This window comes from Lactuca saligna, chromosome 5 (assembly GCF_052625555.1).
Source record: "Lactuca saligna cultivar CGN05327 chromosome 5, ASM5262555v1, whole genome shotgun sequence".
Lineage (NCBI taxonomy): Eukaryota > Viridiplantae > Streptophyta > Magnoliopsida > Asterales > Asteraceae > Lactuca > Lactuca saligna.
Genome location: NC_136421.1, coordinates 59,884,131 through 59,897,204, shown reverse-complemented (window position 1 = coordinate 59,897,204; position 13,074 = coordinate 59,884,131). Strand labels below are relative to the sequence as shown.

General features: G+C 36.4%; 1 protein-coding gene across 1 annotated transcript; it reads left to right on the top strand.

Moving 5' to 3' along the window:
* Positions 1 to 7,564: 7,564 nt before the first annotated feature.
* On the top strand, positions 7,565 to 12,758 carry LOC145045339 (uncharacterized). Its single transcript, XM_078993678.1, has 4 exons — positions 7,565 to 10,483; positions 12,008 to 12,244; positions 12,456 to 12,590; positions 12,669 to 12,758. The coding sequence occupies exons 1-4, from the start codon at positions 7,565 to 7,567 to the stop codon at positions 12,756 to 12,758; spliced, it is 3,381 nt and encodes a 1,126-aa protein (XP_078849804.1).
* The last annotated feature ends 316 nt before the right edge of the window (positions 12,759 to 13,074 follow it).

The window sequence follows — 13,074 nt, the reverse complement described above, 5'->3', positions numbered from 1 at the left end:
TGACATATATTGCCGGAAACCCCCGAATGCATGTGTTGTCACCCCGATGAAATATTCTAAGTCTACGTCCCTTGTGTTAGTTGTTTTAGGGACGTAAAGTGAGAATAACGGGAATGGGTAATTAGGTTATTGTTGGTTGGTGGAATTAAATATAATTATTTATTGTGGGCTGAAAAGCCTATATGCTCACCAGGCTCCCAAGCCTGACCCACTCAGTTTTATTTGTATTACAGGAAGTGGCGCAAGGGAATAAGATGGATGAATCATCAAGTTGTTTTGTTTACAAGTCTATATATGTATATATTTGTTGAATGACTTGTAATGTTATCGTTTATGCTTTATGGTCTGTATCGGAACATGACATCCCGAGTTTTGATTATATAATGAAAATACATTTCTTTTATGAAATGCTTTGGTAAATATTATTTTATCACGTTTTGTTTTCGGGAACAAATTCCGCAACTCTTTCAAATCAAAAGGATTTACTCTGAAATTATTTTAAAAGCATAAATGAAATCGGTCTTTTCTAGCCGAGATTTTGGGGATGTCACACCTCTCTCCCATCTCGAGCCTCTCCCCTGCTCTGCTACTAATGAGATATGGAACCCCATCCATACTCTGCTAGTGGTGAGATACGGGAGCTTACCCACGCTCGCCTCCCTACCAGGCACATAAGAGTATCACACAGACAACAAGTATAAGCTATCATACAAACATTCCTCGGGCACCCGCCCAACATCGGACCTTGATCCGAAATCACATACTAGCATACAGTGCCTAGGGCTAACCCTCGGTTCTTCCTACTCATAAACTACATGGGCCAACATTGTAGCCGTAGACCCATTCACACAATAAGGAGACTCACCTCGCACTGCTAAACCCTGCTGATACTCCTCTGGCTATTGACTAGCAAATTGCCGAACTGCTGACCCTTCGGCTTCCCGAACTACCAATACCAAAAACCACTTAGTCCAATATAATAATCCCTTATAGGTTAACATGAAAATTTTACCCCTAGTCCAACTTGGTCCATATCTAAGTCCCAAAACTAGAACCCAATACTAGGTAAGCTTCCTAAGCCCACTAGTGGCCCACTAATGGCCCAATTTGCTAAATCGGACCCAAACCCTTTAATGGGCCTTACCCTAAGCCCAAAAAATATTCTTGGCCAATATTAACCAGCTCCCAATGGCCCATCAATGCCCAAATACCCAAGCGTACCCTCAATCTGTGGCCTAATAACACATAGCCCATACATACAGAGTATGCGGTGAGTACATCTATGTATGCTAAGCGTACAGGCAAGATGGTGCGTATGCTGGGGGTACCTGCAATTACGCTCAGCGTAACCCTCCTGCTAAGCCCTCTTTCCATTAAGTACTTAATATTCAGATCTAAAAGCTACCATTACAGATCTTGGTCCTTTTCCACGTCTTAACTCATAAAGTCACTAACTTGGTGACTTTACTTGACCCAAATAGGCCCAAACTCCAAAGTGATATTCTACTTCCATAAGAGGGGCTAGATCTCATGCATGAACACAAATGGACCATCAAGGTGGCAACTTTCTGCCTTAGGGACTCATTTAGAACTAAAAATGACAACTCAAGGTCTAACAAAACGAGTTGAGTCACAAAGGTCCAGTCTTGGGACCTAAAACATCCAAAAACTCCATCCAAGAATATCTAAACATTCAAGAGACAAGTTTAAGACTTTATACCTCAAGAAGGTCTGGAATGAAGCAATAACCCCAGATTTATATCTTCTCCTTCAGTCCAACACCTTCCTTTTGTTCACTTGCTTGAGAAAATGGCTTACAACACTAGAATACTCTCCAAAGGCCTCCAAGCTCCAAAAACACTCAAGGGAGGATTAGGGTTTCGTGGTGGCTATCCAGGGGTGAAAATGGAGGTTGGCCCTTGAGGCATATCATTCCTTATATAGTGTCTGAGCCTAAATTAAGGTTTTCTGGACTCTGAAATCCATAAACAAATACTTTCAGAACAGGGCGTTACATCATTTTATTTAAATTTCAGTTTATTGCAACAGCCTGCCACTACTACAAAGCGGCAAATAGAATACTCTTAATAGAATACGGGTGTATAAGGATCCGTATCATATTAGAGATAGAGTACTGTTCACAAAAAACAATCCGTACAAAATCAAATAGAATACTGTTTTCATAACCAACAGTACTTTATTAACATATATAATAGTATGTATGTGTATTTTAAAACAAAAAACCACCATTGAAAAACAAGAAAATACTACATTCTTCCTCGCAATTTTGGATGTATCCACTGCACTAAAAATTGGTTTTTGTTAGTTTTTTCAATGAAAATTGATAAAGAGACGACTGAAGAAAAAACTAAACCATATTTTCACCAATATACCTATTCTGCCCTCTTGGTCTCTAACGTATCCCAAAAAAAACAAGCATATTTTCAGGTTGTTTGATCCAAAAACCTAAACATCTTTAATTTTTTTTGTTTCCTCAATATAAAAAATGTAACAATCTTTATGAATACAAACCATTCAAAGTTAACACAAAAGTTAAAATCAAATTTAATACAAACCAATCAATGTATTATGAAAATGAAATCATGCAATAAAGATGGACAATAGCCTAAACCAATCAATGTATTATGAAAATGAAATCATGCAATAAAGATGGACAATAGCCTTAACCACCCACTGCAAGATGGATCAATTGATGATGTAGCAACTTGTAATTGTGCCTCTAAATCCTCCAAGATCTTCCCCTACATTAGATGCATGAATTAATTAGTAAAAATGATGGAAAATTAAAAGGCCTAGAATGAAACTAAAGGACAAAATCATGACCAACATACCCCTACACTACTTGAAACTAAAGGACAAAATCATGACCAACATACCCCTACACTACTTATTCCTTTTCAAGACCATTCAAGATGGTCAAAAGATAAAACAAAACATATTGCACTCCTATACTACTAAACTGCACCATATGCGTTTCCAAACTGGTACCAAGGACAAAATGGTCAAAATATGACCCAAACTGGTACCAAGGACAAAATGGTCAAAATATGAAACAAGCTGTACAAAAAAGCAACAGGGCATCAGGGAAGAGCAAGGCATTGCACCAGATTCGACAGTCAACATTAAATACTCCATAAACACTAACAAATTCCATGTACAAAATACATATTCGAACTAATCACAAACAGGTGATACAAAAAATTGTCTACATCATATAACAACTTAGAGAAAGATCACAAAACAATTTTAAATCAGATTCAATGTCACTTTCAACTTTATTTTGCAAGAAACAGATTCCATGTATAGATAACAGATCCGAACATTATAAGTTATCTGATTTCGAATAGCATTTACAAGAAAAAAAGCTGAAAGTTATCTGATTTCGGAGTTCATAGTTGCTACCCTGCTGCGTTGAAGTGGAAGTCGATGTTCACGATATCGCTGGTGAAGTGGAAGTCGATGTAAGTATACGCAATGGAGAAGAAGGCACCTATAAAAGAAGGAGAAGGGCAAGGAAGGAAAAGATGATGCTTGGTCTCGGCCATGAGGTTTTGAGATGAGGACCGAATCCTCAGATTTCTTTGGACCGAGTCTGTCGATAAATCAAATACAACATCTTCTGATTGAGGACCGAGTCCTCCTTTCTAACTGGGTTAGAATCATACAAATTAAATTTTGAAAATTCTAAACTAAAAAATCATACCGTTGGATTCCTTAGAGGATAAAAGAAATTAAACAGATAGAGCATAAAAGAAAAGTCATAAACTATAAAACACTAACAGTTGGACGTTTCCGGTCACCACCAAAAGGTCGGCAGTCAGTCGCTCAACGAAACCATCTTCCGTCGCTCGTCAGAACTCTTTTAAGGTATCTCTCCCTCTCGAATCGATGTATGTATATATATGCTGTCTAACTCTCACCTCTTGACTCTCTTTTGCTTTACTTCTTCTCCGTCGATTCCTTTTGTAGATGAAGAGGTTATTATTATTTTTATATAAGAAAAAACAATCGGTTCCTTGTGTAGATGAAAAGTTCTTAAATGCTAGCTGTCAAAAGTTCTTAATTGTGCAATGAAAAGTTGTTAAAGGTTATCTGTTTCACTCCTCTGTTTGCCGCCGCCTAGCCTAATTGTACCCTCCTTAGATATCATATGTAACCCTTTGTTATACTTTATTTTATTACTTTATATATTTTAATTCTGTTTTTGGAGTTAAGATTATGGCTGGCTCTAATACTTTATTTTGGCTTGATGATTGGGAGGGGGTGGCTCATTTGACTCTCGATTTCCTAGCCTTTCGATCCTTGACAAGAAAAAGTCATGTTTCGTTTCGGAGCGTATTCTCCCAAATGAGCTCAAATGGGCCGGGAAGAGGAATCCTTCAAGTGATCAGGAACTGGTGGATATAAATTCCCTTAGCGGGCTTATATCCAATGTGGTCACGTCTCATGGTTTGGACCGGTGGATTTCTTTGCTTTCCGGAGATGGGGTGTTTCATGTGCGTGAGCTTCGATGTCTTATTGATTCCAAGATAACCTCGCTTATGGTGAATCCCACTGTATGGTTTCACATTCCCCCCTTAAAAGTCATTTGCTTCGTTTGGAGGGCTTGCATTGATCGGATTCCGACGATGATGGCGTTGTCTAAAAGAGGTGTTCGTGTAGAGACTAACTCCTGTCATCTATGTTCCTCAGGGGTTGATGACACTGATCATTTATTCATGGGTTGCTCTTTTGCCGGAGATATTTGGAAATGGTTGTGCCATTGGTGCGGCATTCCCTTTCGATCGTTCAATAACGTTTCATTGTTAGTGGAGTTTGCGGCTAATTGGGGTCATTGTCCAAAGAAAAAGAGAATTTTTCTGGTGATTGTTTATGGATTCCTATATTGTATTTGGAAAGCGAGGAATGAAAAAGTGTTTAGATGTACTTGTGCTAATGCTCCTAAGGTGGTGGATAATATTCTTGTTTTGGTGTTTGATTGGGTTAAACATAGGGGGAAGTTTAATAATTGTAATTGGTATGTTTGGGTTTGTAATCCTTTTGACATTTTGTAGCTGTGTTGTTTTTGTTTTTGCCCTGCTTTTGCCTCGTTAGGCTGTGGCTTTAATAAAATTCCCCGCCGGTTCAAAAAAAAAAAAAAAAAAAAAACTTTATATATTTAAATATTAATATATATGGAAACACAATCACGACATAACTATTTATATTTATTTGATCCTTTTTTTAATTGATATATCTAAAAATATAATTTTATTAGATAAATAATATAATTTTGATTTTATTCTTATTATTATATTACAAGTACAACTAATTATTAAATAATCCTTTAAAATATATATTAATACGATTAATATACAAGACACTATCTAATTATTTGTATAGATTTTATTAACCTTACTCTTTTTATTTACAAATAAATAATTAAAATATATATAAAAGATCTTAAAAATTATAAAGTTTCAATTAACTGATAATATATATATATATATATATATATATATATATATATATATATATATATATATATATATATATATATATATATATAAACAATTTTGACCATAATGATTTTTTAATTAAAATCATCAAATAATTCTAATATAAATAAAAAATAGGTAAAAAAATCAAAATCCTACTAACCAACACCACCCACCACCACCACCAACCATCACCATCACCACCACCACCAACCATCACCACCACCACCCGTCACCACCACCCACAAAAACCACCACCCACCAGCATCATCAACCCCTGCTACCGTCAACCGCAACCATCATCCACCACTCATCACCACCGACACCACCACCCGCTACCACCACCACCACCCACCACAACCACTACCCACCCACCTTCACCACCCATCACTACCACCCCCCATCATTATGACAACCATTCGCCACTACCACCACCTACCAACCATCACCACCACCCGCCTTCACCACACATCACCACCACCCCCACCCACCCACCCACCACCTGCCTCCACCATCTATCACCACCACCCACTACGACCACCACCACCTACCACCATCACTACCGACCACCGATCACCACCCACCTCCATCGCCCATCACCACCACTAGACTCATCACCCACCAAAACTACCATACACCACCACCACCACCTACTACCCACCACTAACCTACACCACTCACCACCTATCACTATTACCCGCCACCACCACCCCACCCATCACACACCAAACAACCACCACCCACCACCATTACCAACACCCTCCACTACCACCACCCACCACCCACTATCCATCACCCATTGATATCACCACCCATCACCCATTGAAACCACTACCACCACCACATGCAACCACCACCTGCCAACCACCACTGCCACCCACCTTACCACTACCCACCATCATTACACACCACCATCACCCCCACCACCATCTTAGCATCATCGACTTCCACCTTCCTTCCATAACGAAATTGGTATACTCATCACACTGTGATTGTGGTGGTGGTCGATTTCACCTACAACAGAGAAGAAGAGAGGAATAGAGAAGAAGATTGGTTGTGGCGGGAAGCACGAGAGACCACAATTGTGGCTCCAGGTCAACACAATGAGAGAATCAAGGTGGTGTTCATATTCGTGGTTAGTAGCTAGCTAGACGACGACAAGGTTCGTTGCCGATACTCCAGAGGGCCTAGTATAATATATTATAAGTAAAAAAAATCATATATTAATATTAAGAAAAGATTATAATTTAAAATATAAATAAAAATAACAGCAGTGAGATTATTTGACCCCTATTTTCAGGAAGCATTTTTGTATTTGTTTAATTTATTTTGTTTTTTACTTGTTAATAATAATAATAATAATAATAATAATAATAATAATAATAATAATGATAATAATAATAATATATGATATCATTGTTTTTTATTTAGTTATGTATTCCACTACATAATAACCTATTAAAATGGATATGGTTTATAGGATGCAATTCGAATTAAATAAATGAGAATAAAGTCATGTATGTTTTCCATAAGATAGAGTTGATTATTTTAGTCAAATATGGAGAGTTTAAGTGAAATATTGTTTGTTTCTTCTTAAAGAGTCAATATCTTAATTCATCTTCACATAGACAAAAAATATTAAAAAAGTGGTTTAGTATTTTTGCCACTTGGAATAACATTTTGTATATTATGCATGCATCATATTGCTTGTTAATTTATTATTTAAATTCCAGATGGATCGCAATACTTGGATGTATGAAATACCACGTGCTAGCAAAAAATATTTGGCAAGTTTGCTTGATTTTCTTAAAGTAGCTGAGGATAATCGGAAGAATAAAGGAGAAAATCACATCTGGTGTCCTTGTGAAAAGTGTCAAAATTGTCATAAGTTTAATGATTATGCAATAATACAAGAACATCTAATATGTGAGGGGTTTATGAGTGGGTACACATGATGGTCATGACATGGTGAACTGTTAATTGATCATGATACAACTGCTCCAGAGTGTAGTCATGATGAGGCTGGTGATCATTTGGATAATGAGAGTTGTGATGGTTTAGATGACATGTTGCATGATCTGGAGGATAATGTTGCGGAAAAAGATCATCAAAAATTCCAACAATTGTTTGAAGACTCTGAAAAACCATTGTATGTTGGATGTACAAAATTTACCAAACTTTCAGCTGTGCTAAAGTTGCTTAACTTAAAAGCAAACAATGGTTGGAGTGATAAGAGTTTCACAAGCCTATTAGAGATATTGCATGAAATGCTTCCCGAAGAAAATGAGTTACCTAATTCATTATATCAAGCGAAGAAACTGGTGTGCCCAATGGGCTTGGAAATTGAAAGAATACATGCATGTCCAAACGATTGTATCCTTTATAGAAACGAGTCTGCTGACCTACATGAATGTGTTACATGTGGAACATCGCGGTATAAGCAAGAAAGCGAAACAGAAAAAAATAGTGATGTGACAAAGAATGGCCCCCCTGCTAAATTATTATGGTATTTTCCTATCATACCAAGACTTAAACGATTATTTACGAATGCCAAAGAAGCCAAACTGTTATGTTGGCATGCTGAAGATCGTATAATAGATGAAAATATGAGACATGTTGCTGATTCACCACAATGGAGGAATATTGATTCCAATTTTGAAGAATTTGGTAGGGAGATTAGAAATATTAGGTTTGGACTTAGTTCAGATGGAATTAATCCGTTCGGAAGCATGAGTAGTTGCCATAGCACATGGCCGGTACTTTTATGCATCTGTAATCTTCCACCTTGGTTATGCATGAAACGTAAATATATCATGATGACTTTGCTAATTCAAGGTCCGAAGCAACCTGGGAATGATATTGATGTGTATTTGGCTCCATTAATTGATGATATGAAGGAATTATGGAACTCAGGCGTAGAAGTATATGATGCCTACATGAAGGAATTTTTCCAACTCCGAGCGATGATTTATTGCACCATAAGTGATTTTCCAGCATATGGAAACTTGTCAGGATATACTACAAAAGGAGTAAAGGCATGTCCTATTTGTGAAGATGACACATGCTCATTATGGTTAAAAAATTGTAAGAAGAATGTATTCATGGGTCATAGAAGGTCCCTTCCAGTAAAACATGTGTATCGTATACAAAAACATTTGTTCGATGGTAAAATTGAAGACAGAGTGACAAGACCAGCAATGAAGGGAGAAGATGTATTATCACGAGTTAATGACTTGAACATTATGTTTGGAAAGTGTTGTAAGAAGCCTCCAAAAAATATTTGGAAGAAGAGGTCTATTTTTTGGGAGTTTCCATATTGGAAGCACTTGGAAGTTCGACATTGTCTTGATCCGATGCATATTGGGAAAAATGTTTTTGAAAGTTTGATAGGCTTGTTATTGAATATTCCTTGGAAAACGAAGGATGGTATCAAAGTTCGAGAAGACTTGGTCGAAATGGGAATTTGGCCGGAACTTGCACTTGTTAAGAGTGATGGAAAGCGTACATATCTACCACCAACTTGTTATACAATGTCTAAGGCTGAGAAGACCAAATTTTGTAAATGTTTGCACGGGGTGAAAGTCCCATCCGGCTATTCTGCTAACATTAAGAAGTTGGTGTCAATGAAAGACTTGAAATTGCTTGGTATGAAGTCTCATGATTGTCATGTTCTGTTGACACATATGATTCCCATTGCAATTCGTGGAATAATGCCAGCCGGTGTCCGACATGCAATCACAAAGCTCTGTTTATTTTTTAACATGATTCATTCGAAAGTGATTAACCCCGAGGTGTTAGATTCATGGCAACGTGATATTATCATCACTCTCTGCCAACTCGAGATATATTTTCCACCTTCCTTTTTTGATATCATGGTTCATCTAATATCCCATCTTGTAAGAGAAATTAAGGCTTGTGGTCCGATATTCTTACGACACATGTATCCATTCGAGAGATATATGGGTTTCTTAAAAGGGTATGTAAGGAACCGACATCGACCAGAAGGCAGTATTGTTGAAGGATATGCCACAGAAGAGGTAATTGAGTTTTGTACAAGCTATTTAAAAGGTGTGAAAAGTATAGGGGTTCCACATTCTCGACACGAGGGAAGACTTGAAGGGGTTGGGACAGTTGGATTGAAAATGGTGGTTCCAGACAGAAATAGTTTCCACATTGCACATTTTACCGTCTTACAACACATGACAGTGGTTGCTCCATACATAAATGAGCACAAGTTACTATTAAAAGAAAAAAATAAAAATAAGAGTGATCGATGGTTGACCATTGAGCATAATAAAACTTTTTCACAATGGTTGAAAGACAAGGTGAAACAAAGTTATGGGGGAGAAAACATGGATCCATTAGTAGTGGAGTTGGGGAACGGCCCACAACATGTTGTTGCAACATACCAAGGCTATGACATTAATGGGTATACATTTTATACTAAGAAGCAAGATGATAAAAGTACACATCAAAATAGTGGGGTGACGCTAATAGCATCATCGACAGAATTTTATAGCACAAACCATGAAACAAGGTCGAGGATTGCTAAAAATTCTTATTATGGTGTCATCCAAGAAATTTGGGAATTGAATTATAATTCCTTTGCTATAGCAATGTTGAAGTGTAAATGGGTCGACAATCGACAAGGTGTTAAAATTGACAACGACGGTTTCACACTTGTTGATCTTTCCACAGATGGTTATGCATATGAACCATTCATTCTAGCAAAACAAGCTACCCAGGTATTCTTCGTGGAGGACCCAAAAGATTCGACATGGCACATTGTCTTGCATGGTAAACGACGTATAGTTGGCATTGAAAATGTAGCGGACGAGGAAGAATACAATCAGTTTGACGAGCTACCCCCATTTTCTATTGGTATCCCATCTACAAATATCGATATTGATGATACTGCTTATTTAAGATCAGATCACAATGAAGGATTATGGATTGCAAAAAAACGGAAACGGAAAGCAAGAAAGGTAATAAACTATTTATCTGTCGTGAAACTAAAAAAATTGATTATAAATTTTTAGTACTTTATAATAACTATTATTACAATTTGTATTTTTGCAGTAACACGCCCTGACAAAAGACATTAAAGCGGAAAATAATGGAAGATGCGTGAATATGATTCAAATTATTTTCAGAATTTTGGTAAGTTATAAATAATTGTAGTATTTTTGGTTTAAATATTATAACATTTTCATTGCACATTAGTAAAGTTACGTTAACAATGTGCTTTATAAATGTTATATTTATTTATGTGTATGCATGTAGATATGGATAGGGGTGTCAAAAGATATGTATAGGAGTGTCAAAAAAACCTGAACCCGATTAATCTTTTAAATATTTCCAAATTAAGTTCTTAATGTATTAACCCGACTAACCCGGGTAACCCGACCCTATTAACCCAATACCCGATTAACACTTACCTGTCCTTGTCCTTAATAGAGTCGGGTTTTGGGTTAAAATATTTTTTTGTGAAAACCCGATTTACCCGACCTTTTTAACCCGAAACCCGTTCGGGTTGACTGATTAACAGCCCTAGATATGTACGTATCTATATGTTTATTATATTGATATTTATAGATTATAGATGTAATATAAGATTATTTGGTTATGAAAAAAAACTTATACTTATTGATACGGATATATATGATAGTTTTAAAATAATCATTAATTACACCTTTATGAGTTAACCGAGGGTTTATATATATGCCAAAGGTACTCACTTTTTATTAAATCACAATTTTGCTTTTCAATACACATAAACGAAAAAGGGTGAGTTCCGGTTGCTCCACGATCAAAATTTTGTGGAATATGTGGAGCAAAATTTTGTGGAATATGCTACTACTTTTCGAGAAATCAGTAACCCATGATCCATTAGATCATGGTAGGAGCAATTTTAGGCACGTATTTTTCCCCGCTATATTCAATTTTAGGGTTTAAGGTTTGAGAATGCAGTTGACAGGGAGACCATAGATATCAAAGAAAATTTTGTGAGAGCATAGAAGAGCAAACCACTGTGACGAAAGCAGAGAACAATTCAATCGTATTGTGAGAACATTTGACAGGTAATTCTTGTAATCATCATTTTCCCCCATTTCGTGAACGAAACCCAAGATACAGTCACAAATTAGTGTGATAGCATCAAACTTTTTCAAGTTCTTTTCTTTCCTGGTTTCTGTACGTATAACAAATTGTAACTCGTCACCTTTAAGTTAGGGCTTTAGTATTTTGTTATAAGAAATATAATTGAAATTTGGTATTCCGGTTCGACCGGATAGGCTTCAAAGATGGATTAGAATTTGATTTTTGTTTATCAGAGCTCGATGAAGGAGAAAAAACTGAAGTTAGTACATCGACTTCTCAATTTGAAAAAGCCAACAATTATCATCAAACACCTATTTTAACTTCTGAACCACCTTCTTCTTCACATTAATACACATTAACAACAGCTTCCTTAATATGTATATCTGAAATTATGTTACTTGGTTTTGTAGGCATACAATGGATCAACCACAAAGGAAAAAAAGAAGTGTGACACTGATAAGGGGAAACCTAAAAACAAAGGGGATTTGGAAATTGAATTTGATGAGCTAGGCCAAAATATCGGAGAGACCCAATCTCAGTTTAGCAATTATTGTGGAGTCATGGTAAGGACGAGGATTTCTATCCTCATATTGCGTTGGGATGAAGTTCCTAAGGCTGAAATCGATGAATTGTGGTTAAACATTAAGGTATTTTTGTGAGCCTGTTAATTCTACTTTCATTTAATTCATACATTCATATATATATATATATATATATATATATATATATATATATATATATATATATATATATATATATATTACTAATATTTATTGTACTTTATTGTAAAAAAAACATAAACATTGGAATATAGAAGATGATAGGCACAAAAAACAGGTACTAAAAATTTGCAATCAGTCATGGAAGGCTTACAAGAGCAGGCTTGTTAATGACTACCTAAAGAAGGGTAGAAATCCGGTACCTGAATATCCATACCTAGATGAGCCTACATGGAACGCTTTTGTTCAACTCAAAACATCACCGAGCTTCCAGGTTTGGCTCACTGTAGCCCTCTTTATATGATAACAGTATATTGCAATGTTTCTAATTCTGCTACTTACTTCTTTCCAGGAAGTAAGCAACAAAGCTACAACGACTGCAAAATTGAATAAGTATCCGCCTCGGATAGGCTCACGTGGTTATCGTGGTATGAAACCTTAATGGGAAAAAGAGATGGAGTCTGGCGAGTTAACGGAGTTCCATAATATAAGAAGTGAACGTGCAAGGAATTTTATCCTTGCTAGGTTAAAACGTGATCCCACAGGGATATACTCGTTACCAACTGATCTCTACTCCTTGGTATCTGAATTGGTAAGTTAAGTATTCATTTTGTAATGTTATCATTTATTTTAAAACTATTTACGATTTAATTACCCTTGCAATTTTATTTGGACTAACAGATTGAAAAAGATACCCAATTATCTCATGGAGATTGGTTTCCTGGACCTGGAGCCGATGTGCTTACAGAGGTATTAGG

What these genes read in the sequence shown, in the direction of transcription:
- LOC145045339 (XM_078993678.1), top strand. Translation starts at nt 7,565, where the DNA reads ATGTTGCATGATCTGGAGGATAATGTTGCGGAAAAAGATCATCAAAAA. An exon ending in GGAAACGGAAAGCAAGAAAG is followed by an intron (nt 10,484 to 12,007) that starts GTAATAAACTAT and finishes TTGGTTTTGTAG; the next exon opens with GCATACAATGGATCAACCAC. An exon ending in AATTGTGGTTAAACATTAAG is followed by an intron (nt 12,245 to 12,455) that starts GTATTTTTGTGA and finishes ATTTGCAATCAG; the next exon opens with TCATGGAAGGCTTACAAGAG.